This window comes from Chamaea fasciata, unplaced genomic scaffold (assembly GCF_029207755.1).
Source record: "Chamaea fasciata isolate MVZ Bird 193981 ecotype frontalis unplaced genomic scaffold, bChaFas1.0.hap1 SCAF_1, whole genome shotgun sequence".
Classification (NCBI taxonomy): domain Eukaryota; kingdom Metazoa; phylum Chordata; class Aves; order Passeriformes; family Sylviidae; genus Chamaea; species Chamaea fasciata.
The window spans coordinates 100,795,500-100,823,421 of record NW_027094086.1 but is presented as its reverse complement, the minus strand read 5'-3'; the positions used below and the strand labels follow the sequence as shown (position 1 = coordinate 100,823,421).

Genomic DNA, 27,922 nt, shown 5'->3' with positions numbered 1-27,922 from the left:
GCGCCCCGCCCCGGCCCGGCCCCGCCCCGGCCGGGCCCGCCCTTCGCCCCGGGCCGCGCGCGCTGCCGGCCGTGCGCGCTGGGGCGGTGCCAGGGCCTCACCTCGCGCGCCCCGCCCCTCCTCGCGCGCTCCTCGGGCGGGCAGCGGAGCGCGCGCCGCCGGCACCACCGCCGCAGGTGAGCCGGGGGCGCGCGGGCCGGGCCGGGCCGGGTCGGGCCGGGCCGGGGGGAAGTCGCTGCCACCGCGGCCGCCGGGGCTGTGGCCGGAGGGAACGCAGGGAACCGGCTCCGCTCGCGCCGGAGGAGCTCTCCAGCGTGGGGGAAGGCTGCCGTGCGGGCGGGGGCTTACGGCGGCTCCGCGCCCCCTCGTCTGCGCCGCCCGGGGATCGGTGTCGTGGTGCGGCTGCCGCCCCGCCACCGCCGGCCGGCGATGTGCGCCCGCCGGCCCCACCCCGGGGTGTGGGGGACGGGCGGGAGGCGCCCCGAACCTCCTGCGGGGACTCGGTGGCCGCTCCCTGAAGGTTACGAGTGTCGACCTTGGCGACCTCCGGCCGCAGCCCTCCCGGGCGCGGGGAGCAGCGGGGAGGGGCCGTGGGGCCGCGGCGGGGTCTGGCCGCCTGTTGCGGCCAGGGTCGGGTGCGGGTCCCAGGGCCGCGGGGCGGTGGCAGGCACCTCCCGTACCTGCGGAGGGCGCGGCCGCGGCTGCACCCCGAACAAAGGGGCCGCGCCCCGGGGCCGGCGTGGAAGGTGTTCGGGGCGCTCACCCACCGGCCCGGGGGGACCAAGCGACGGCGATTCCTGCCCCGCCGGGTGCCGGAGACCCTGTGCGTGTACGTGGGCGCTGCGGTTCTAGGCTGAGTAAGAGCAGGGTTTCTGTAACATTTAATTGCTGCCCGCTTTCATGTGCTGGGCTTTTCTGTAGTTGCTGGTAACTAGAGCTTGTGTTTGCTTTTAACACAAAGAAGAAATATGAGGTATGCTATTAAGTTCCCCAAATAAAAGAACCTTCGATGCTCACCTATTTGGTTAGGTAAGCGATTTGATGTTTGCTTTTGGGTTTCTTTTAAATGGAAATTAATAGCTTCAGCTCCTTCCCCTTAATTGAGTCTTGAAAATGAAAATGTTAAGTGGGCCATACCTATCCCAAGAGTCACCTGGAGAGCGATCTGCGTGTTTGTTTTGTAGCATCTGTAAACCATCCTGGCAGAAAGATTGCCTTTTTTTTTTTTTTTTTCTCAGATTAAAAATGACCTTAATGTTTTGTTTCACTCTTATATTTTCAGTTCTTATTGGAAAGCGACTTGCATTCTGCACTGCAAAGCATTGCACTTCCACAGGTGGAAGCGATATGTGCCTCTGCTGGCATTTCAGTGTCTGGAGATAGTTTTATGTTCAGATGTGTCCATAGCCTATCAGCTGTCCTTTGTCTTTTCCACTGAAAGTTAAACTGTAAAGAGAGGAGCTCCTGAGAGGTGTGGACTGGAAGAAGATACTGCTCTTCTGTTAGTTTTCAGGATAGTTAATAGTGATTATAACTGGATTCTTAATTAAAAATCCCCTTATTTTCAGCTGACTTATTAAACTAATAGCATGTACCTCAACATTTAAGTCCTGGGAAACTGTGAGCATTCTTAATAGAATGAAGACCAACTGTTTGATAGGTCAGTCTCTGATGTAGATTTTAATCCTTCAGTCTGTGCTTGTGTGACAGTTTGTCAAACAATTTTTGTGGGAGCCTCCAAATGGGAGAAATTTTAGGGATAGATAGTCCTAGTCTTTTCTGTAGAAATAGGAGACTATGACGTAGTGTTGCACAAAAAGATCAAAAAAAACATCCAGTCCACTGCACGAGAGTTCAGCTGTGAGGTTAAATAAGCTGTGATGCTAGACAGTGAATGTACTCCTTCACTATTGCAAATTCCTTGGTATCAGTCTTTGCTTTTTAGTGCTCTTTTGAATTAAGGTGAAGAATTTTCTGTAGTGTGTTGTAATAATGTTGTCTTCTTTTTATTTTTTTTTTTTACTTTTTTTTTTTTTTTTTTTTTTTACCTTAAGGGGAGAATCTTTAGCCATGAAAGTGAAAACTGGAATGTGTCCTAACTGTGCATTCTTTAGAATCTCTGTCACCTGTGGTCACATACTCTTTAGATAAATAACCCATAGAAACAGGAGGCTCTTGAGGGGAAGGGATAGGTATGGGGAAGTGGGGCAGGGAGAGATGTGGCTGTGAGGATAAGGCAGTGCTGGATAAAGGCAACCAAGGAGGAGCACAAGACTGTTAAATAAGTGTAGTTGGAGACTTGAAGTGATCCATGTATTCAGATTGACTTCCAGTTTCCGTAAGAGCAGTTGTGTTCTTAACCTCAGTTACCAAGTCACACACTGACATCCCTGTATCTCCTTTTTCTGAGGGATTACCGTGAAACAGAGGTGTTCCATCTAAGAAGTGTTTTTGCTCCTGTTAAATTTCAAATGCATCTGACTTGGAAGAAGATAATTGCTGAGGCAAAAGATGCTGCTGTCTTAGAAACTGATATATGGCAGTCTCCGATATCAAAGGATGCTGTAGATACAATGTCTTATGTAAAAAGTTGTTTAGGCACTGCATTTCAGCCAACTGACAACAGCATTATTTTTGCTGCAGTTCTACAACTGAAGAAGAAATAGTTGCATGAGAAAAATCTTTTAACTTTGTGATTAGATTTGTTTGCTTTGCCACGCTAGTGAGTGCTGTAGAATAAAGTGGTCCTGGGAATCAGTGGCTGATAACATGTCTTTTAGACATGCTTGAAAGTGCTTGTAGCCAGCTCCCAGTAAACTTCTAACGGCTCCAAGCTATTGAAATTACTTTGCATCTAAATTGAAATCTTTTTTATGTGAAGAAGGTAGTTTGGTAGGCTAGTGACAGCATTCTTTTGAACATACTGTAGCCTGCCTGCCTCAAACACACAATTACAGGACAATTGTGTTAAGCTGCCTTTCTACCCTTAAAAGAATTTATGTGAGGAACCAAGTAAATAGAGCAATTAATATTATGTATGTCACTAAGTGTTCTGCAAAATATTTTACATTTTATAAATTGCTAAGTAGGGAAGAAATTGTTATATTTTATCAGTCCATTGCAGTACTTCAAATCAGCTCTCAGGGTAGTTATAAAAAGTTATTTTTAAGGCTTACTGTTTGCAGAATCTGAAATTGGTTATAGTCCTTGTGGATATAAATAACTTAGAGTCACTTTATAGCAAATGTACCTTGCAGACCAGGGGATTATTAAATCCTGTTTTGCTATTTATCCTGTTTTCTTAAATACTGCGAATCAGAGTCAGCACCTAAAGCCCAAGGATTTCTTTTTTATGGTTACAGATGCTTGTTGAATCTCTTTGGTAGTTGTGCAACCGATAACCATCAGGTTAGGCATATAGTCTGGAGCCTTAGGGACTCTTTACAGCAGGAAAAAAGTTCTGAAATTACCACAGGAAAAAAAAACAGTTTTGGATTGAGAAGTAGGAACAAGTTGGAAAGAAATGTTTTATAGACTAAGTAATGCTGCCTTAGAATGAACCAATGAGAGAATTCATTGCCTTTGCCCACAGGGGGGCTTAGTCTTTACTGGTCATTTTTTGTTTGAATTTTAAAAATTCCCAATACCTTTGGGACAATAGATTGCCAACACTGAAGTGTCCAGGCTTTGCACAGAGGGGGAATAATGGAGAAAGGGGTGTTGAAGATGTTAGATGACATAGACAGTTACTATAGAGAATTCAAAGTAAGCTGCGCTGTAATCAGTTTATAACTGAGAGGAGCCAAGAATGCAAAGAAAAGGTGGTACAAACAAGAGATGTAGGGTTGGTTGCATAGTAACTCTGCAGTTGTTACTTTAGTGGAATTGATGATGCTTATTTTGTGATATTAGGTCATTAGTTGAAGTAATTATAATGTACATTGAATTCCTACCAGTAAAGTTCATGCATTGTATATATGTCTAATGCATTGTATTTTTCTCTGTAAAAGTATGTTTACTACATCATTTGATGCAAGAGTGTGGGAATGTCTGGTGCAGTGGCCCACAAGGTTTCATTAAAAATTGGCATGTAAATATACTGTATGACCAAGCAAGTATTTCTGCAAATTATGGAAAATGCTATTTAGGAAGGCACTTTACACCTGTGCTTAGTAGCTGGGCAGCAGGGATTAGCCATGCATTCAGGCCTTGGTACCCGTTTCATTTTACTCTCTGAAATACTAATTTAATAGCCTTCTGTACTACTGTAAGACTTGATCTTTAACTCTGATCCTTGTTTCTGAGAGTCTGAGAAGGCTCTACCTATAGCACCCACATACAGACAGGCAGAAATGTTTCTGTCAACATGAAAGAGATTGCAGTAAACATGGAAGTCTTGCAAAAATGAAACATCTGTGAAGAAAATAAAAAGCCAACTATGTGTGGTAAAGTCCTTCTCTTCACTAGTACTCCCATTTAAGCCTGTCAGATGGTGTAAAGGAACTCTGTCATTTCAAGATGTAGCAGTGTAGTCCTGTTGGTGTAGCTGTGTTGTCTCCTGACAAGGCATTTAACACAGAAGTAGTTATTACCAGCAACACTTTGCCCAGTGGGATTTATTTCAGACCTCAAAATAAAAGAAATTATACAGACAGGAAAACAGTGTTAATGTGACAGATGTCTGGAGGAATGCTGTGTCAGTCACAAAACCCACACTTGATGGGTGAGGTCACAGCAATGGGAGATGTTTGAGTAGATGGACCCAAAGGCCCTGCTCAAAGCAAGGCTGGTAGCAGCTCATCATTAACCATCTGTCACTGTTACCCTTGGAGATCAAAGTAAGCAAAATCAGTGAATCCAGTCACTGAATCCAAGTGACTGTTGTGTGGAAGAGCTGTTTTGGGATGACACCACTAAATCATAAAGTTCTTGCACACTTAAACACCTGAGTAAATTTCACCTATGTAGTATAACATGCGAATAAGTTTCATTCCAATCCTTTGAATGCTTGTTTTTTAAGAAATAACACTGCACACTTGTAAGAACTAATTTTTGTAAGGTCAAAATTTATATTGTCCAAATTAAGAGTTCATTGCAATGCTTCAGTGACTGGTCCAGTAGAGTCATGACTGGTAGCTCAATACACTTTATTACAATTTGAATTCTCTGATTTTTAATAAGTTTACATTTTTAAAGTTGTCACGGATTTAAAAATTAATATGAAATTTATTTTACATTGAAGTAGTTTACATATTAAAGTCAATGATACAGCATAGGTCTGTATGAGTGTGATTTATTAAAGCATCTTTCTTTACTAGTCCAGATTTTTTGTCTGCTGCTGATTAGACCTGATGTCTATGAGGCTTTATATTCAGTGGAAGTAAAGTATATAATAAACTAGGAAAAGTTAAACCTAGAAAGAAGACACTGCATTCTGGACTCCTTCTCTATACAGTCCAGTGTTGTCACCCAGAATTTAAGGAGCAGACGCATTAGACTAAATATCAGAAACTGCTTTCAGTTCAGCAAGTTTGCCAGCTAAAATGTTATTAAATGGTTAGTATTGTAAGGAAGAAAATATAGCTACAGGTAACATTCATAATTAATTCCAGGTATTCTGCAACATCTCAGAGTACCCTGTAGGAAGAGACCCACTGATTTGAGATGTGTGAAATGCACACATTTCAGGGGAAAACTTGATTGTTTTTCCCTGTTTAATGAAGACCGTGATAAGAAAAATAATGAAAACTTAAGGTACTGATAAAGAATAAGAAGGCTGCTCATCCGAATTATTCATTTTGTTTGCATCAGTACTCATTTTGTTTTAATGTATAATGAAACATAAAGGACTGCTTTAGAAAAAATAACTAAAGAAATATAGATGCATTTGTTTTGGAAATATTTAAGAGAGGTAACCAATTGTTCTTCCAGGTGCAGCATTCCTTCTGCAAAGAACTTGTTTCAGGCGTGGTTTTATGATAACAATTAAGCAGGAGCTGTTGCTGCCATTTGGACTTAGAGGAGTTAAATTCTAAATCTTAATTCAAGATATGTCTCCGTCCTATTTAATTCAAGATATGTCTCCGTCCTATTTCTCACATATTGTTTTGATAATAACTTGGATCTTAAGTCATGATTTCAACTTTTTATGCTTTTAGGGGAAAATACTCACTTTTGACCTATATATATTCCACATCTTAAATGCCTCTGTGCTTTGTTAAGAAATTCGGTTGCAGGCATTGCCAACTGGTTTTTCTTGTGTTGAGAGCGTGGGAGGTTATAATTTATACATTGATGGTGTTGAAGAGGCCAGTAGCTGATCCACAAAATATTTTAGGAAAGCCTGTATGCGTACACCCGTGCAACTGTCTCCCTGTTGGTCACTAATTTTGGGCATGTAGTTATTAGTTTACTGATGGGCTTAGAGTTACAGTTACACTTAAAAATTGCATAGTGCAGCCACTCACAAAAATGCTGGAATTTCTCAGCTCTTCTTTGCCCAAGAACCAGAGTGAGATATGAAATGTTTCGATTTGGAATAATTCTGAAACCTTCGGAGGTCCTGATTTGTGAGAAAGTTCTTCACTGTCCTGCCTCTTTACTGTTTCTCAGTGGATCTCAGCCAGATAGTTGTTTCTTTTTAGGTAACTTTGTTTGGTACATGTTGAACTTTAGTAGAAGAGCATCTTTTTCTAAAAATTAAGTGAAAGTTAAGCTGTGTGTGTTGTATTTGCTGTCTTGCAAAACTTGAATTTTATATCTCTTTCAGTCAAAGCAGGTAGATGAATGAAGTAAACTAACAAAAATATTCTCTGCAAAATGCATGAGTTTAGAACTGTGACCATGTTTGTAACATGCAGAGCTTGTGATTTTCTTCAGACTGGAGTATTTTGAAGAGCATTGTAAAAACAGTCTGAAGATCTAGTGATCTTAAGAGTAGTTTGGAAAATTTGAGGAAATTTTCTGTCTGTTTGAGGAGTGAAGTTTTATATTGTAATCCTTCTAATAAGTTTTACGACCATTTTAGGAGAGAAAACTTTTTACAAATGTGGGGGAAAATATGTTTCTCTGAGGGAAAACTGAAACAGAAACAATCTTGTAGCCAAGTACTAGGATTTCTTTTAAGATAATATGAACAATGAAGTACAATGTGATAAAATACTGAAACCTAATGCAGTCAGAATGGCATAGTTAGATGGTATGGGATTTGCAGGAGATATCTTCAGGAATGTAATTCCTGTTTGACAACTAACTAAGACTGGTCATGCTGTCATCTATGAACAACAGGAGTGGGTTTTAATAACACTTTTTCAGACTTTATGCAGGACTCTGACTGCATGTGCAATAAGGTAAAAGAAATAAACCCCTCAAGGACAAAAGCAGTAAAGTTCACTTCTTACTGTGTTAAACATGCTAATAGAAGTACTGCCACTGAACTGAAAGCTTACAAGTGACCGGCTGAAAAGAAAATGTTTTTATAAGTCAGAGGCTGTGAAGGTTTCTTAGGCTGGAGAAAACCATGCAACACTGAAAAGGTATTAGGTCACATACTTCTCACAGGAATTTAAAAGGTTGTGTGTATAGAGAGGAAAGCAGCTCACACTTGGTACTGTTTAGTATTGCAACATGTGTAGAATTAAATTAGTTAAATGTTGATAAATGTATTGGATTTCACTGTAGACAGACTTCTATAGTAGTTTTTCCTTGGGGAGACTGGCCTTTAAAATGAAGGGGCTTTAGTCTGTGACCACTGCTGGAATGCCTTTAGCTTTTGCATTTTGTGTCAGGTCGTAGGAAGGGAGACACACTTCAGACCCATCTAGTGATGTGCAATAGTACACCATCCTTAACAGTGCCTTTTCCAAGAGTCTTTGCCTTTGGAGTGTGATTTAAAAACTAATTTTTAGGTTGTGTATCAGAAGTTTTTGATAGCTGCTTCACTTGGTTCCCCAGATAGTCAGAAATGAATGTTATGCTTGCTCCTGTGTTCTGAAATTGATCTATGATTTTAACATACATTGCTTTGTAAAGAATTTTTTTTAGATAGCCTGTTCTCTTAAAACTTGGAGTTTACACACTTATATTCTTGTAAAGTAATTTAACAGTTCCGAGTTACTTTGTGCATTTTAAAAGCTGTAAGAATTGAAACAGGAGCAAAAAGCAATTTTTAAGTTTGGGAACATCTGATTTGAAAATACCTTCTGTGGTATTGCAAGAATAGTGTGATCAGTATTTTAAGCAGGAAATAATGGAAACCTTGCACTGGCACTTGATGGGAAAATTGTTGAATTGACATGAATATTTATAATTTCATATTAATTTAATGAATGGAATGCCCTCTATTTCTAGCCATTGCAAATTTAATGCCCATAATATGTGAAATAGCCATGGAAGTCTGTCATGTATCATATGATTGGCAAGCATATATTGAACTAAAAGACAAATCATTGCCTGATTGGCTCTTTTTAGGTCTATTAGATTAATTCTATCAATTTTTCAAATCATATCTAACAGTTTTAGGATAAATGGCATCTAAAAATGGGGAGGGATCCACCTAAGAGTGTTTCAGTTTTGAGTGCTGTATTACTGTGCAACAACAGGTCTATAACTACTTGTGTTCTTGAGTCACCTATTCAAAAAGTTTTTGTGTGTTTGCAAACCAGTCTCATTCAATGAGTTGTGCATAAATATTTTTTTTCTGAACAAAACAGAAAAATTATGATCTTAGGAGAAGAAATTTGCACTGCGTAGAATATAAACAGGAGACATTACCTGAACAAAATATGGCTACAAAAGTATTGCTCTTGCAATAATACTACAAAAAAAATACTTGTGCATTTCTAATTAGGTGTAAAACAGATGGCAAAGTCATAAAATGAATGAAGTAACTTACTTTGCCAAGTCAGATTTCACTAAAAAAATTTGCTGCAGCTGCATGACTCTTTAAAGGAATAAAAGGAAATTTTTGAAATGCAAAATCCAACATGTTCGTATTTCATTAGGTTCCATTTGGCTGGTGTATTGATGCAGTCTGCCTGTGGGGAGAGAGAACACTTGCCTGTCTTTGTGAAGAGACAGAGACCTTGGTAATGCTTGCACTGTTTTGCCACAGTGTTTATAAGCTGGAAGTGCTGTAATTTTGCTTTCCCTGTGCTCAGCTATGTGTTGTTCTGGGCTGTCTTTGGTATCAGCAGACTTGTTTAGGTCACGTATCTGTTCAAAAACAGTATAGGTTATTTCTTATCTAGAGCAATTTCTTAAATGCTTTGCCACCTGATAGTTGCACCAGTGCTATTGAGAGAAAGGATGTGGGAATATCAGGCAGATTGTTGCAGGTTCAGTTTATATCAGCCTTGCAGACACACATAGTTGGGCTCAAGGGCTGTATGTTTTGCCAGCTGCATATGTGGACAGTGATGTAGCTGCTTTGTTTTCTTTTCAGTACACCACAGGGTTTGAAATCTTACGGCCTTGATTTTGTTTCTAGATTGTTCCTGTTGTTCAGTTTGTCAGGGTTTTCATGTGTCGTTCCATGTGGGTTTCAAGAAATTTCCTTATGGAAGTATTTCCCCAGAAGTCGTCTTGCAGGAAGCCAAAGAGGCCTTTTGGTAAGAAAATGCTGAAATGATGACTTACAGCATATGAAATACATATTTGTTCTCACTTCAGAAGTGAGTTTTGTTCTAGTTCATGGCCATGCCCAGAAGTTGGCACTAAGGCTCTGTGGAGCCTCTGGGAGACTGCTGGAAGTCTGCGAACTTTTCTCGTATTTTAGTGACTTCTTATTGGAGATACCTCAATTCTTCTGATGGTGTCTTAAGAGTATAAAGCTGTGGACTTGGGGAACCACTGTTCTTTATAACAGCACGTGTATTTTATGCGATGGATGGGCCTCTGTTACTGGGTGAAGAGTTCACTGCTTGACTTTTCCAGTTTAAGTGCCTGGACGTGGTTATGATTTGAAGTAGTTGTTTCAAAGAAATAGGAAATTTAGGCCTTTTGCCTGAGGAGATTTGCTTCTGCTGAGGGATAGAACTGAAGTCAATCTTCTACCCTTTTGTTAGCATGCGTGTAATCAGTCACCATAGTAAATGTGTTCTGTGGGTATGGGAGGCACAAGCACCTTCTAAGCACCTAGAAAGCTTTGGAAAGAAGGATTCTTATGAAACCTTGAATGGGATTTAACTGCTTCTTAAACTCATGGGAAGATTCAAATCCTAATTCCTAGTTAAATGTGTTTATATCAAAGGATTATTTTCAGGACATAGGGAAATACTTGATGTGAAAGTTTATGACTTGTTATGAAGCTGAGTTTCAGGAGGCCTGTTTTATTACCTGATGAGATTAGTAATTTCTAAGATAGCTTTGAACATTTGGGTTCAGTCTTCTCTTTCTCTAGTCTGCTACTTAAAATTTGTAGTGATTATTTAACATTTAAAATACTTGTTCTGCCTTAATAAAATACTGTCAATACTTCATGCAGAGTTTGATGGATGTTGTGTATTTAAACTGTAATAAAACACCAGTCAAACTCGATGACACAACAATAATGCTGATCTAACTTTTAAGACTTCCTTATTCTCTAGTTCTTAAACAGCTAGTATCATGTGTCCTCATGGATCCTATCAGTTTCTGGGTCATGGGGTGTTTCTGCTGATCTGGTTTGAATTGGAACCAGATGTTGGGAGGGTTAGATGCTGCTTGCCTGGAGTTGCTTCCCTCCTTTTCCAGGAATGCTTTTGTTGCAGAAATATCTGAATCCTTTGTTAGGTGTCTTCCAGATATTTGGCACTTAGTATGCTAGTGCTATTTTCAAACAATACATTCTCAAGTATACTTTTGTTCGTGTTAACCAAACTGAAACTATGTGACTCAGTAAACAATGAAGTAACTGGTTGAATTTGTGATATTTTCATAACAGATAAGATTATATTGCTTCGAGGTCCTTGGATGTGAAATGTGTTGCCACTTTTCAAAATTCTTGTTCCTGTGCTTTTTCTTACAAAATTGAACTTGTAATTTGTAGGTTATGTGAGGCAACAGAGTTTTGATTCACTTCAGGGAATTACAAAACTTTGGAGAGTTTTTAAACTCACTTTAGAAAATACTGTCAAATAATTACCATAAATTTTCACTTCAGCATGAAATAAGTTGTGGATTGTGTTTCTAGAGGTGATAGATTATGCTGAGTGTAAAGTGCAGAGTAGTGCAGGCATTAATTTCTTCAAGTTAAAAAAAGTCATTTGTTTAAAGCAATATGAGTTTCCATTGCTAAAATTTCTTTAATTTTTCAGTAAGCAATTGATAATTTTGGCTCTCTGGAAGTATTTTGGTCAAAGCATATTAACTAACTTCTTAATATTATGCAGGCAGCTCACATACTGCAGTTCAATATTCCTATTCCTTCGAATGTATAAAGTTCTAGCTCTGTTGAACAGAGTAAAGGCAGCTGCTATAATGTATCAGCTAGCAGTTGTAATTGATGCTTATTATATAAAACAGTCTTCAGGGATGAAAGTTACTCATCATAAAAGTGAGTGGGTAATGAGGTTAATATGACAGACTTTGAAATCTTTATGTAATCTTAAAGAATAAGAAACTAACTAGGATTCAGTTCTGATGTATTAGTTTTATGTAGGCTATAAAACTGACAATAAAAAATTATTTTGCAATTGAAGAAAGGCACCACTATCTCTACTTATTAACTAGAACCAACTATGCTAACTGTACCAGCCATCTGTAAATACAAAGCTAGGTTTAACTAGTCCCCTTCAAACAAACTTGCAGCAAATCAAAGTCCTCCTGTTAAGGACAACTGCATATTCACAAGGCCTGCATTCTGCTTTATGTATAGTAGCACAGAAGATGCCAGCTGAATTTGTGCCTGTAATGATGTGACTTTGGTGTAATGCTTTTCTTTTCCTGGTCTGTTCTCATTTACATTGTATTTATGAGACTCCAAGGAATTAAAGTGGGCAGAATAGCTTCTTGGCTTCTTTTGGTCACCTCTAAGAAAATGAGACTGATCATATGCTCTGTTCTTTGTTAGTTGTTGACCTCTTGGCCAGTTGTGGGTACATTTTGACACAGATGTAGGTGTCTTGGATATGGTTGTTTCTATACATTTCTTCAATATTTGGTGCTGGCTAAATACGGGGAATTCTGTACCCTGTGATCCACAGTGTTCCCTGTGAAGGAAAGGAAGCAATCTTAATTGGCTGTCTATTGCTGTCTTTGGATAGTACACAGCTGTTCTGTTGGCCACTTTTTTGCTCTCCCTTAGTGTATGAACCTTGGGATTATTGCATTGGGGAGGGATGCAAAGACAAATAGAATGGATATGTAAGGAAACATGCTTTGATTACTTAGGAGCAAGTTATTCTGTAAGAAAAAGCTAACTGAGGAACAGGACAGCTTTAGAAGAGTCAGCTCAGTTTAATCAGATGAGCAAGATGAGTGAAGGATAAAACCCATAAGGTTTTTTCACCCATAAGCATATTTTTATCTTGGTTTATTTGGCTGAAATAGTAAATAGGAGGACAAAATAAAGATTAATAAAAAGAGATCAAGGATTCCTGATTTTTGTTGTTTTTTTGTTTTTTTTTTTTTCTCTTCCTAACTTGTGTTTGCAAAAATTTCTTCCTGAAAATGTCCCTGAAGATTAAAACTACTTTTTGCGCTGGCACCTGATTATCTCTCCTACTCTCCTGGATCTGGAGGTAACCATTCTGTGTTTCAAGACTTATGCGGAAGTTAACATGATACTTACTGTGTCCAAGTTGGGTTACACTATCCAGCTCATTCCTCTAGTGGGTGGAGCTGCATGTTGCTGTAAATCCGTGGGGGGCTAAAGGTAACATTGTATTTTTGTGCAGAGGACCTGTGCAGGCTGTAATTTATAAAATTTAGGAGAACTATTGATGCAGATAGAAGCCAGTCACTCAAGACAAGCAACAGCTTTACAACTCCAGACAGAAGTTCCTTGATGATCTTAATAGTGTAAAAATAATTTAAAAGTTATTTTGTACCTACTGTTTTATCAGATTTCTACTCTGTTGGACAAAATACTATCACTGATGCTAACATGAATTATGATTTCTACCCCTGCCGTTCTTAGTTAATCTAATTGCTCCTTAGCCTGGCTGGGAGAACAAAAAAAAAAAAAAAATATCCTAGTTCCAACTGGAAGCCCGCCATTAAATGGAGCACAGAATCATGGGTGTGTTTATCTGCAAGCAGGCAATAAAACAGCTGTAGGAGCTTTGAGAACTGCTTATTCTGTCTGAGTGGTCAGAGATTAATTTGTTTGTGTCTTTATCTGCTCAAATATGTTGGAAAAGGGCTGATTCCTAGGAGTTTACCTGCAGTGGAGGACTGCTCTATAGCACAGTGGTTAAACAATGTTCTTGCCCTTCTGAGTGAAAACATTGCAGTACATTGCTGAGCCAGTTAAGCTTTTGCTTCCCTTCCAAGTTGCTGAACTACGTGAAGAACTGTTCAAGAATAAACCTTTGTATATGTTACCATCTGAATTGATGTGATGGGATTTCCAGTGGTTGTGGTAGAAAGCTGACCTGTATAAATGGATGATATAGCCTAATGACAACACCATACTTGGCTCTTTTGAACATCTGTCTGCTATAGGTGATGTAGGATTTGACTGTAGGATAATCCTGTGTTTATGTTCCAACCTGCAAATAATTTTGCACTGTGAAGATTAAAATAATAATAAACTCCATGGTATGCGTAAAAAGCAAGTATGCTTTTTTGAGTTTCATACAACAGAGTTCTTGCCATAATCTGTCTGTTTTATCTTAATTATAAAGTAGGACAGTTCAGTAACTAGATATGACCCAAATTAATACTTCTTATGAAAATAAGTCAGGCTACATAAATTACAGGCAGAAGGTCTTTGTATGAAACTTTATCTAAGTTGCTTTACTGCAAAAATTGGAATCTAGGTTCCTCTTTGTTTTTCAAAGCACACTGAAACAGGTAGAATCATGCCAATAGCTTAGAACTTATCACTTTCAAGGTCTTTCTTCTCTCTGGCACAGTATTTGCTCTGAAGGAGTCTTTTTGGATTAAGTGTTGTTTGCAGTGTATCATATTATATTGTCCTTGCATTGTTTGTAACTTATTTCTCTCTCTTTCCTCATTGTCTACTACTCAGCAGACCCGAGTTTTGCCAGCATTATATCTTTATTGTGGAGAACTTGGGAGCAAACTGACATCCCTGAGCCACCCTCCTACTACAAAATGTGGCTTAGTGTTTATGACGAGCTTATCTTGAAGATTTGAAGTCTGTGGTAGTGTGAAGTTTTGCTATTTTCAGTATCTTAATGGAATGTTGTTTACTGACAATTATTTGTCTGGATCAAATTGGAAGTGGAAATGTGTTGGGTTTTTTATGGGTCAGCTGCTGCAGAGAGTACAAAAACCAGCAACTTCTTTGTCACACTGAGACACTACTTGTTGAATTTTAAGTTGAAGTAAAATACCAATTTTCACATTGCTTAATCTACTTGAAGACTAGAGATTCATTTACAACAAATATTAGAGTGAAATATTGCCACTGTGCATTTGAATCTTTTTCAGACTGTAGTATTGTTAGCCCAAACTCACCTGAGTGAGGTCCTGCTGAGTTCATTTGGGCTTGTTCCAGTATTGGAGTACTTACAGAAGAATAGTCTGTCGTCTTGCTCAGTAAGCTTAGAGTAGGCCATATGCAGGTAGATATTGTAATCTAAGCTTTGCAAACTGAACTGTTATCAGTTGATAGAAGAATTCAGATGAATTTTCTTTCTTGCTTGTCTAACATACATACTAAGAAGCATGACTTTCAGGATATGTTTTTCCTTTTAAAAGAAAAGTGCTCAAAGACAATGTAGTAGGTTGAAAGCATGCACATGGCTTGGAACTATTTTCATGTTCTTGTACTCCCTCTTGAGTAAAATGGAAGCAATGGCTTTTTAAGCCATAACAGAAGTGGGTGTTTGCTCTTTTCCATCTCCTTTTTAAAGGAACTTGTACCATGATATTAGTTGCATTTCTCTGCTATATCTCTGTAATGAGTATAGTATCTTATTTATGCTAGTTTTGCTTAGATAATCTTTCCAGGGAAAATAATTTGAACTGAATTTTCAGTTGCATTTTCAGAATTCTTTGATGAAGGAATGGGTAGTGGTGCTGATGTGATCTCAAGAGTTTTTTACATAGGTTGTGGGTTTAGCTTGATAGGCAGAAAAGTCCCACTGCTTGCTTGCTCCCCCTGCCACCAGTGGGATGGGGGAGAGAATTGGAAGGGTAAAAGTAAGAAAACTTGTGGGTTGAGATAAAGATAACTTTGTAAGTATTTTTTAAAAAGGAAAACAAACCAAAGAAAAGTTATTAAAAGAAAATTTGCTCACTGCTAGCTGACCAGTGCCCAGCAGTTCCTGAGCAATGGCAGTGCTGACAAAGTTCAAACCTCTCTGCCAACTTTTATTGCTAAACTACGGCATGGTGATATCCCTTTGGTCAGCTGGTCCAGCTGTATCTCTCCTAGCTGCTTGCTCATCCCCAGCCTGCTTACTGGCTTGGCAGTGTGAGAACCTTGATGACATGTATTTATTTTACTTCCAGGAAGGATTGGTTTAATCTCCAATGAAGCTTTAGTCATTATGCATGTATACTACCTGTGCATCACTGCTAACAAAGCCTTAGTGCATAGCCTCAACTAGGGCTTTAGATGCAAGTTTTAAGAAAGTTGTGCTTCACAGTCTGATTGTTTAAACTGCACAGAAGGGTAATTTATTATGCAATAGGATGTAATTTTAGTTTGACATTGTCAAATAATCATGGCGGCTAAAGGTAACAAGGTAATCATGCCAAGTTAGTATGCTGTTTCTTTATCTGGTAGTTATATAACTGAGCTGTGCTGCCATGTGAATGTGCTCCTTTTGAGTTTTTTAATTAAAAAAATATAAGTTAGATTTGGTTTTTAATTGCTACCATAAATCGTTCTTGTATTTATATATGTAATGTAGATGTCATTTTCTCTTTTGGAGTTCAGACCTTGTTTTGTCCTTAAGTCCCTGGAGGAGAGCACATTCTGTCACTGTACAGGGACTTTCCTGTGTTTTAAGAACGGTGCAAGCATTCACAAATACAGTTTTATTACTACTGGGATAGGTAGAGAATGAAACAAAAGTGTGGGGAAATAAAGATGCACTAAAAATATAGCATGAGTGATTTTTTTTTTTTTTTAAAGTTAATAGAATTGCTACTTTCTGTGCTTGGGCACATGTACATTAAACTATGTGAATTAGCTGTCATAGAGCCCTTTGGTGTTGGTGAGATGCAGAGATTTGTGTTTGAACAAGCAGTCACGGAACTGAGACAACTACTCCAAATATACCAAATAATTACATTTGTAGGCAAATTGAATCTTTTTACTCTGTATAAACTAGATTGTTATTTTATCATTTCATGTGGGAGGAGGAAAAGAAAACTAATGAAGAAATATTTTTCTTCTAGATTTTCTCATTTGATACCTGTGAATTTTCTGCAATCCAAAGATGGCAGCAAATAAACCTAAAGGACAGAATTCATTGGCTTTACACAAGGTCATCATGGTGGGAAGTGGTGGTGTAGGAAAATCTGCTTTAACACTACAGTTTATGTATGATGAGGTAAGAGTCTATAGTAGAAATGATCTCAGGAGGTGCATGCTACATAGTGTTGTTTAAGTTACATTTGTATAATTATTTTCTGAAAGGGTCTAAATGTATGTGATGTGATATGAAATTTGGCAGTTAAGTAGAACAAAAACATGTTTTGACATTACTGATTTGCTCTTTAGAGGTACCTGAGAAGATAAAGTTTGGCCTTTTTCAGACTACTCGGCTGTAGATACTCTGTCGTATTACTGGAATATTTTTGCATTGTTCACTAGACCCATTAGAGCTTGGTTATTATAGCTCAAAGCTTCTTCATTTAGTTGAGTTGCATGATAACCTGAAACAACTAATTTATTCCATGTTTTTTGTGCTGCTGTTGAAGAGAGGAAAGAAAATCAGTTTTTCTTTTCCTTTTTTTTTCCAGTTGAAGTCATCCCTTTATTAAAAAAGTCAGAAGTTAAGCATTCAGTGGACTTTAAAAGTTGATACTAAATATATCCAAACTCAGGACTACCTGATTCCATAATGGAACAAAGACAGATGTTGTGCTTGAACCAGAAGAGGTTTGAATAGTGCACAGACATTGATGTTTTGAAATTACCTCTACATTTCCTTATAATGTGGCTTATATAACCCTTTTAAATGGCTGAGGAAAGCAAAAAACCTAAAAACTGTTTAGGCTGATGAAGAGTCTCCTTTAACTAGGAGTTGTTTGAGTACTTCACAGGGCCTAAATGCACAATGCTTAGTTATTGGTTACAGTACCCATTTAATATGTTTGTTTTGTCCTTATGTGCAAACAGAAGCAATTGCCTTGTACAGGCTTGATTTTACATAATGAAGGGGTTTTTTTTCTAGTTTGTTGAAGACTATGAGCCCACCAAAGCAGATAGCTACAGGAAAAAGGTGGTTCTGGATGGGGAAGAAGTCCAAATTGATATATTGGATACAGCAGGGCAGGAGGACTATGCTGCAATTAGAGACAACTACTTCCGAAGTGGAGAAGGTTTTCTTTGTGTCTTCTCTATTACAGAGCTGGAATCCTTTGCAGCGACTGCAGACTTCAGGTAATTTACAAGGCAATATAATATTTCTAATTATACTGAGAGGATTGAAAGTGGGTTTTTTTGTGTGTGTGTTTTGTGCTATCCATTTGATGGTCCAGACGGGATGGCAGCTCTTACTGTTGTCACATAGTATTTTGAACAGATTCCTAGCCAGGCCTTTGCTATCTCTACCACTTCAGATGTCTTAGCTGCTGTGTTTCTGAATACCTGAAAGGCTATTGCCACAGAGCAGATACACAGCAACATTCAGAAGACAGCTGCCTCACCACAGTCTCAACCACAGACTGCATCATAGTAAAACTCTTATGATAGTGATAGAATATTATACAGGTAGGAGTATATTATAGATGTTTAATTTCAATTGAGAGACAAAACATTTAAACAACTCATTACTTTATTTAAAAAAAAGACAAAAGGTATCAGGAAACAGTTTTACCAGTTCAAAGTGTAGTGAAATAGGAAGGGCCATAATATTTGAATGAAAATTAAGGAAACAAATATAAAAAGGAGTTATCTGCATCCCACTGAAATTAGTCTTCTTGGCGATGCTGTCACAGTTCAACTTAATTAGCATTAAGTAGCAACATATGTTTAATATCTCTAAGCAGGTATGGAGAGGGGAGAAAGCAAATTTTTCATTTTCTGGGGTTTTTTAAAAATTTGTGTTTCCATATGTCAGTGTTTAAATATTTTGAGGAAGGGAGGAGCAGGCCTTCTTTGTTTGCAGGCTTTTGCTGGGTACTGTCAATCATGGAGGACAGTTTAGTATAGTTCAGCTCCCCTAGAGTGCAAGATGGGCTATTCAAATCTGTTTAAAATCATGCCAGTGCTTCAAAGTACATTATCTTTGACCTTAGAAAAAGTCCTACTCTCCAGTAAAGGTGAGAGTTAACAGTATACATGTTGATACAGGAAAAATTAAAGAAAAAAGTCCCTTCAAGTAAAGATATTGAAATTCTCCCCAGTCCAAATATGCAAGTGAACCATAGGGGAGTAAATGCTAAAATGTAACTCAGAAAAATATATTTTTTTGCTCTGTGTAAAAGTAATCTGTATTTCTTGAAGGTACAGTTAAAGTACCTTTGGCACTGTTGAGTAGTCTGAGGGCATACTACTCTACTAGTTTGAAAGCAAACCAGTGAGAGATTCCAAGTCAGAACTAAAATTTAATGGAAAGATTAAAATAAAGGCAGAAAACAGTGGCTTAAACTGACAGAGTCAGGATACAACCTGAGGCCCTGTTGGTCAGGGTGATAGTAACAGTCCAACTAAATGGTGGCTGCAGTCCTGTTGGAGTGATACATATGGTTCTGTTGAAGTGGTGATCCTGTCGAAATCTTCCTCTAAAGGTCCAGTGGTGGTTATGGAGCTCTTGTCCTTTGGGAATTCAGTAGGTAGGGCTGCTAATGGTGTTCCAAACCTCAGATTATATCCAGGTAGCAATGCTCCCCCTGGGTGGGGCATCTCACCAAGCGATGATGCAATTTTACGAGTTATGCAGTGAGACTTGATGGCCCATTAGCAGAAGATAGCCCCTGGAGAGAGTTACCAGGAATGAGTCATGGATGAGAACACTACCCCCCTGGTTTTAACAGCTTATGAAAATGGTGGTCGAATGCATACTTCGGGTTACATCTTACATTGTAACCTAAGACAACTACTTAAGAGCCAAATATTAAACAAAGTGACAAAAAGAACTTGGATGTTTGTTTTCATGGAATTTTGTTCAGCTGGAATGGCAGACCTTCAACAAGAGAGCTTTTTACTGGAATTCAGTGGGGTTCTTGGTATGCTCTGAAATGCCATTGCTCCAAGTAATTTTGTCAATGGAATACAGACCTGCAATGACTATACTTTTAAATACTTGAAAGGTTGTTTGTTAAAATTTGGCCTTGCTTTGAGTAGAATTGGTCTGGCTCTCATAGTGTGGGAGTTTTTTTTAAGTTCTAGATTTCGAGCTGGCACATCATTAATTAGATGTTTCTTGTTTAGTCTTCAGAAGGGGCTCAAAGGAGAATATGAATATGATAATCTGAATTGCTGTTAGGTTGAGATTTTACATGGTGAAATTGTTTGGCATCTGTGGTAGCTTGACCTGGCATTTATCCCGGGTACCCACCAAAGCCCCTCTATCTCTTCCATCCTCAACTAGACAGGGAGGAGATCACTCAGCTGAACATGGAAGAGTTTTGGACTGGAAGAGATCACTTACTGATTACCATCACAGGCAAAACAGACACCACTTGGGGAAAGGAATTGAATTTACTGCCAATGAAAATCAGAGCAGAATAATAAGAAGCAAAACTAGCCTTAAAAATGCCTTCCACTCCACCCCTCCCTCTTTCCTGGGCTCTACGTTCTCCCTCCCAGGGAGGCAGGTGGCTCAGGGAGACAGGAATTGGGGGTTATGGTCAGTTCATCACACATTGTTCCTGCTGTTGCATCTTCCTCAGGGAGAGGAGTCCTTCCCCTGCTCCAGCAGGAAGTCCCTCCCATGGGAGACAGTTCTCTGTGAATTTTTCCAGTGTGAGTCCTTCCCACAAGCTGCAGTTCACTAACTGCTCCAGCATGGGTCCCTTTCCATGGGCTGCAGTCCTTTAAGAACAGACTGCTCCAGTGTAGGTCCCCCACAGGGTCACAATTCCTGCCAGTAAACCTACTTTAGCATTGATCTCTCTTTCCAGGGGCCCACAGATCCCTACCAGGAGCATACCCCAGCATGGGTGACCTCCGTGGACTGCACGGGAATCCCAGCTCTGGTGCCTGAAGCACTTCCTCCCACTTCTTCACTGACCTTAGTATCTATATAGTTGTTCCTCTCATGTATTCTCATTCCTTTCCTCTCTGAGTGCAATTGTACCAGTGCAGTATTACTTTTAAATAAGTTATCACAGAGGTGCTACTACCATTGGCTTGGCCTTGGCCAGCAGGGGTCTGTCCCTGAGCCAGCTGACATTGGCTCTGCCAATAATGGACATTGGGAAAGCTTCTGGCAGGTTCTCACAGAAGCCACCTCTATAGACCCACCACTAACAAAACCTTGTCACGCCAACCCAGTATAGCATTGCCTGGATAACTAGTGTTGAAAGTTACTAGTTTTTACCAGAAGTCTTATTTACACGGGTTCTGCCATGATGCACTGAGTTTTCTTCTGGCCACCTTCCTGATCCCCTGGCTATTCAAACTACTTTTAGATAGCGGCAGACTCTGTTAAAACATTTGCACTAGTATTTGTATGGAAGAGGAGGAATGTTACTTTTTAATTATACCCCATACATAAATGTGGTGCCACAGTCTGCCTCAAATGCACAGTTAAAAAAAAAAACAAAAAACTATGGACTATCTGCAGTTTCTCAGCTCTGTGAGAAGGTTTCCTCCTCAAGACTGCATACTATTCAGAGGTTTTTGTAACGTGGGCATCCTGCCATATACCAAATCAAGGCCCTTTAGACTATAAGTTACTTAACTGTGTTCAGCTTCTCTCCCTTTAAATTTTGGTTTCACCTCAGCCATCCAAAAAATTTATTTTTCTGTGCTTTTTGTCAGTCTTTCAGAATTGCTTCATCATAAAGGGCTACATTTCACAACTAACTTTATACTCCTTTTTTTATACATAAAATACAGAATATTCTTATTCAGAGACAACTCTTCTTCTTGGTAGTATTAATGCATTTTCAGTTAGAAGAAAACTTCCATTATTTTTTAAAATGTTGAAGACTTGCATACCAAACTCTTTGTAGTATTGAGTTTTATTTATAGTTTTAAACCTTTTGTCCTAGCAGTTAAAACAATAGAACGGTCTGTCCTTAAAAATCTGATGCATATACAGCTTGTGTCTGTACACAGATTTGTAATTAAGATCTTTGGAGAAACTGAATATAATTGTCTTGAGAAAGATTCCTGAAAGGAAGATATTTTCCCTTGATATGCTATGAACCATTTTGTCAGCTTTAAATTGGCACATTTTGTTAGGAAAGAATCAGCTGTAAAACTGAAGCTTGGAGAGCTTAAAAATGATCATCAAACATAGTAATGTAAAGACAATGGTAGATGCTCTCAAATAACATTGTTAAAGGGATTGACTTATTAATATAAATTCTCACCTAAACTAATCCTGTTCTATTTTTTCATTTCTTACTGACTCAACTCCTTCCTTCCTTGAGGACTAGTTGTCTGTCTCTGTCTTCATTCTGTAAAATGCCATAATGAGGTTTAAGACTTTCCTGTTATATAAACTACATAAAAGGAATAAGTGGCTTTTCACTGTAAGATGTAAAAGTATTTAGTCTGAGTTCTTCTTTTTGTGTTCTAAGAATGGTACTCTATGCAAAGCTTCATTTTCTTTTCCTTTTTTTTTTTTTTTTTTTTTTCTGCAGGGAGCAAATCTTAAGAGTAAAAGAAGATGAGAATGTTCCATTTTTGCTAGTTGGTAATAAATCAGATTTGGAAGATAAAAGGCAAGTTTCTGTAGAGGAAGCAAAAACCAGAGCTGATCAGTGGAATGTTAATTATGTGGAAACTTCTGCAAAAACACGAGCTAATGTTGACAAGGTAATAACTAGCCTCTTAAACAATCTGTCTGTCAGTTTTCACTTTACCTGTCTTTTTCATGCATCATACTCCTTATGTTCTTAATTTTAGCAATAATTTTGTGGAATTTTAATCAAATACTTTTCTTCCTTGGCTTTCCAGGATTGCATCACTAGGTGACTCCTGGTGGAACAGTGAAAATGTTAGGCATAACACGTTTATCCCATTCTTAACTGCAAGGCATCATTATTATCCAAGACATGATACAAGACCTTATTAAATTTTCTTGGATTGGCTCTTTTGGCCTAGACTTCATACTGCATTTTCTGTAACTAGAGGAGAGTCTGCTTCTGAACAGTGAAGAATACTTTCTGACCCTCAGTCAGAATGAAACACGTTATAAAAGGAAATAAGGGAGGGATTTGAGCCTTCCCTACCCTCATTTAACCATCTGCCTCTTTGTATGTTGTCTTGATAAAGAATGGATGAACCCAAAAAGCTATGAAAAGCCCAGAAGTGCCTCCTGAGTTTTCAGAGATAAAACCTGGTTCAGAAGCTCATAAGATAAAGAAAATATTTGCCTCCAAGAAAAGAAAATGCTGCTTAGCTGTTAGTGCTTCAGCAGGAATGTGAGGTCTTGCAATTCAGAATAACTGTCAGCCTTGTAGACTGTAAGAGTCACAGTTGTGTGGTAAAAGAAAAAAGTAGGTTTAGTGCAATGTGCCAACCTTTCAGAGCTGTTGACAAAGTTGATCCCACATTGAATCACAGGTCTGTGTTGGAAGGAACCTTAAAGATCATCTAGTTCCAACTGCCCTGCCATGGGCAGGGATACCAACCACTCAATCAGGTTGCTCAGAGCCCCATCCAGCCAGGCCTTGAACACTTCCAGAGTAAGGGCATCCACAACTTCTCTGGGCAACTCTTTCCAGTGCCTCACTACCCTCACAGTCAAGAATTTTTTTACAATTAATCATTTAAATCTCTCCCATTTTGGTTCAAAATTTTTCCCACAAGGGTCTTATCACAAGCTGCCCATGTAAAAAGATGGTCTTTCTATTTATAATCCTTCTTTAAGAACTGAAAGGCTGCAGTAAGGCCTCCCTGGAGCATTCTCTTCTTCAGTATGAACAACCCCAACTCTCTCAGCCTGCCTTCATAGCAGAGCTGCTCCAGCCCACTAAGCATCTTTGTGGCCTCTTCTGGACCCACTCCAACAGGTCCATGTTTTTCCTTGTGCTGAGGACCCCAGACCTGGGCACAGCACAGCAGGTTGGCTGTCATAAGAGAGTAGAAGGGGACAATCACTTACCTGGACTTGTTGGCCAATCCTCTTTTGCTGCAGCCCAGGATACCATTGGCCTTCTGGGCTGTGAGTACACATTGCCAGATCAGGACCAGCTTTTCATTCATGAAAGCCCCCAAGTCCTTGTCTACAGGGCTGCTGTCAACAAGTTCATCTCCCAGTCTGTACTCATGTCTGGGGTTGTCCTGATCCAGATGCTTCACCTTGCACTTGGATAAAAATTCTCTAATGTAAATACATATTTATGAGCTGTCAATTACAGCATGAGAGCTGTAATGCAAATTCTCTTTTGCAATAACTTAAACTCAACTGTTGGTTGAGTTCTGTCAGTTATCTTACTGAAGAAACTGATTGTTCAGTACTATAGTGATGTACCCTACAAAACAGCAGAATTCTTAATCAAGTACAGCAGAATTCATCCTCATTGTTGAATAGAGCTCTGATTTCCTTTGTTTTGTTTTGTTTTTGTTGTAGAAACTAACACATCTTTTAGCTTTGGTGTATAATTGCAGTTAAAAGCCACGTATTATAGTTGTAAAAATCTAGCTCTTCACATCCACTTCATTGTTGTTTAGCAGCTGGGGAAAAAGGTGCATGTAATATATTTTTTCAATACCTCTTGGATCAATAGCCTTTGCATGTACATGGTAAGCTACCAGAGAGCTCCAGGTTTGTTTTTGGAGCTGATGGCATAATGGATCCAGATTAGCATGTGTCATATAGATTGAAGGTTTGACAGGCCATAAATGAGGCCTTGTTGGCACAAGTGAATACTGGGTGTTCTTAGTTGTTTGAAGCATATGAAGTTTTGGTGTTTGCTACACAAACTTGGGTTACTATTGTATAAGAAATCTGGCCTCTGTGAATTCCAGAATAGTGATTTTACTCTCTTAAGAAAACACAGCCAGCTTCCACTCATTTTGGCAAAGGTGACCCACTAAACATTTTCTCAGAACGTTATGTATCCCAGACAGCTAAATACTGTTTTACAGTATCAGTACTTAAGCAAGCTGACAGTTGCATCTTGCCAGTAGCACAGATTTAAATAAAAGCAACTTAGTGCTCATTTAAAAATCTAAAGGCAATCTCATTTCTTGATGGAAATGTTTAGTTTGATTGATTTTCTTTGGATTTCATGTGATGAAGGTTGATACTTTTCCTGCAGTCAATATGCAATTAGTGTCATAAAACCCTGCTGTTTCTAAAGCTCTGTAGAGGAGCTTTTCAGTCACTGCACTGTCCATGTTTCACAGAAATGGATAAAGTCCCTTGACATAGATGTATTGCTTAGTTCAAATTTCAAAGTATCACAGAATATTCTGAGTTGGAAGGGACCCACAGGGTCCATTGAGTCCGACTCTTAGGTGAATGGCCCATATAGGGATCAAACCCATGACCTTCATGTTATTAGCATCATGCTCTGACCAACTAAGCTCATCTCAGGACTGAAAAAAGAAGCCTAGAGCACTGGTATTCTCAGGTAGTCTCCTATTCAAGTACTAACCAGGCCTGATCCTGCATAGCTTCCAAGATCAGATGAGATTCGGCATTCTCAGGGTGATGGGGTATCTAGAGGCTCTCTCCTGATTGCTCAGCTGATTTCCTACATTAAAATTATAAAGGTATATACATATTATTTGCTGTAACCTTCTGTAAGTCAAGTCAAAATCTGCTGTTCAGATTAGTAAAGTAGCTTTAAGGAGTCCAGTCATAAAGCCTTAACTGTCTGTCAGTAGGATCTCTTTTTATCTAAGTCAGTGGTGTATCTCCAACTTTGTCCTAAACCATTTGATGAAAGTGAACTTCTTGTGTACTTTAAAATTGTAATATGGCAGCTGCAGCCAAAATTACCTGATGTAAGAAATTGTTTATGTAGTTGTATGATTGAAAACTTTGCTTTAAAGGAAATGCTGGGTTTGTTTTTTCCCTAGTCACTTTGTGCTTAGACTTGCATCATGGAACATACCTCACATACATTTCAGTCTATGCTACTGCTCCATTAATATGTTTCTAAAATCGGATATTGCACTTTTTTAACCTTTGCAGCTCATCACTTAAAATACTTGAAAGATAAACTGATTTCTTAAGTTTCCTCAGTAGTATGTACATACAACATCTGAAAAACTTGGCTGGTGATGAGACCCTTGTTTCAATTCTTGTTTAAAATTGCCTAACAGGATTCATAAGCAAATATCAGAAGACAGGGGAACATTATGGAGCCGTGAAACAAGCAGGATTGCATCATTTCAACTTGGCCTTCAAAACCAGTGACGGATTTGTTGGATTAATATTTGTTTGCTTAAACTGGTTGCATGTAATTGATTCTGTTTGAAACAACTGAAGTGGATGTCAGTGATAGCTTAAATTAACTCATGTCTGTGACTTGTTTTTGCTTTTTTTTCTTATATCTTTTTCAGGTGTTTTTTGATTTAATGAGAGAAATTAGAGCCAGAAAAATGGAAGACAGCAAAGAAAAGAATGGGAAGAAGAAAAGAAAAAGCCTAGCTAAGAGGATCAGAGAAAGATGTTGCATTTTATAATCAAAAGCTTGGATTCCTTTCCTACCCTGATCATACTAATAAAAAACATAATTTATAAGCATGCCATTGAAGGCTGAAGTGACTGAAATTACCCTGACATGTTGGAAACTGTAATGTACCACTAAAAGCATGATTTGGAGCTGCACTGAAAGTCAAATTCACTGTAAACAAATTATGTGGCTTCAAGAGAAACAAAGTTCAGTCCATTTCATAATTGAAATTCTCACATTTCTTCTGAATGTAGTGTTTCATAGGTAGTCTTTAATAGTGAACAGAGGGGCAAAGTATTACTTTGTGGGTTCTTATAAAGCATACTTTTTTATCACTGGTATTTGTCAATTCATCTAGTCTTGTTGCCTTGAAAATTACAATTGTGAACATGATACCTAACAAAGCAGTATGCAGCTGTTTTGCCATGGAGTTATGCAAATTAGAAAAGAATAATGTATATGTGAACAGCTATGTTGACGAAAACTATATGTGGTTCTGCATTACCTGATTAACTTAGAAGAACAATGTAATCTTTTACATTGAAACATTTGAATATGCCTTAATTTTAAAACCCAAACATAGCAGGTTGCTTAATCAAGGGTGTATTTTCAACTCTGTTGCATGGAGACTGTCCCTGTGCATCAGTGCGAGACTGCCCTCTCTATGGAGTGCAGTTACGTGGATGATTTCACTCACTGACTGTCTGCTAGTAGTGTCTGTTCTTTAAATGTGTGCCACACTCTGGTAATGTGAATAATACAGAGCATATTCCATCATCTGTAGCTTGTTAGACAATAGGGTATCTTAAAACTAAAAGATCAGAATACACGTAAGACTGGTGTCATTAGGCTATGGCACATCTAAGCCTGGAATGGTTGTCTAAAATTTAATGTGCTAGTACCTTGGAACTTCCCTTTTGCACATAGAGTTTTGTCTAGATATTCCTTGGGTTTCAACTCCCTGGAATTGGGTGGAGTGAGGCTGATCTAGTAGCACGTGTTTTGAGTTAAGATGTTGTCTGGGAAATTCTGGTTCATTTCTTTTGTGTTCCTAATACTTAGCTATTGGAACACGGTGTGTTATGCTGAAGCTCTTTGCAGGTTTTGTACTGTTTAGTCTATGTTGATTTTCAAACGGGGAACAGTGTAGCTACTTTTTCTAGTTAATGTTTATATCAAACAATCAAACGTGCTTTGCAATACAGAAACCTTTAACATGCACATCCAAAATCCCCAAACAAAACATACTGCCTCAGTTGCTTCAGAACAACGAGAATACTAGCACATGGTTAGTGTGCTACATCTTAACTTCTTAACTGAAAATATACCAGAATGTTTGAGGGTTTTGGACTCTTCTGGGGTGAGACAGGCTAGATCAGTTCCACAAACTGTTATACTTTTTATACATGTATAAGCCTATAACTGACAGTTTAAAATGTGCTCAAGCAAACTAGGTAACAAATATTTAACTTCCATGCTAACAGATGTTTTAGGGACTCAAGTCTTAAGAGTTACATTTGTCATGTTCAATATTTATCAGTAGGAATTTTGTATGTGCATTTAGTAGACTGCCAAGTGCAGAATAAAAGTTACTCATGTAACTGGCAAATATAAGCCAGTCTTCATCTTACTGTGTACTCATTTGGGTCTATTTAGCCAGGGAGTGTAACCACTACCATTGTGACTTTGCTTTGGAACCTATATACTGAGAACTGAGGTGTTATGAAGCCACTGGACACAGAAAATTTGTCTTGGCTGATGCCTTATCCTGTCCTTTTATTTGCTATTTGAGCCATTGAAAGATGAATAAACTTCCGTTTTTCTAAAA

The 27,922-nt window shown here is 38.7% G+C and overlaps 1 protein-coding gene across 1 annotated transcript; it reads left to right on the top strand.

Moving 5' to 3' along the window:
* The first annotated feature begins 35 nt into the window (after positions 1–35).
* RALA (RAS like proto-oncogene A) lies at positions 36–27,922 on the top strand. Its single transcript, XM_066191057.1, has 5 exons — positions 36–176; positions 16,519–16,673; positions 17,520–17,728; positions 22,105–22,279; positions 25,982–27,922. Exons 2-5 carry the CDS (start codon positions 16,560–16,562, stop codon positions 26,102–26,104), a joined length of 621 nt encoding a protein of 206 aa, XP_066047154.1. The 5' UTR covers positions 36–176; positions 16,519–16,559; the 3' UTR covers positions 26,105–27,922.

Bases quoted from the DNA above. Each gene is read 5' to 3' on its own strand.
- RALA (XM_066191057.1), top strand. From the start codon at position 16,560: ATGGCAGCAAATAAACCTAAAGGACAGAATTCATTGGCTTTACACAAG. The intron at 17,729-22,104 runs GTAATTTACAAG...TTTTTTCTGCAG, and splicing joins GCAGCGACTGCAGACTTCAG to GGAGCAAATCTTAAGAGTAA. The intron at 22,280-25,981 runs GTAATAACTAGC...TATCTTTTTCAG, and splicing joins CACGAGCTAATGTTGACAAG to GTGTTTTTTGATTTAATGAG.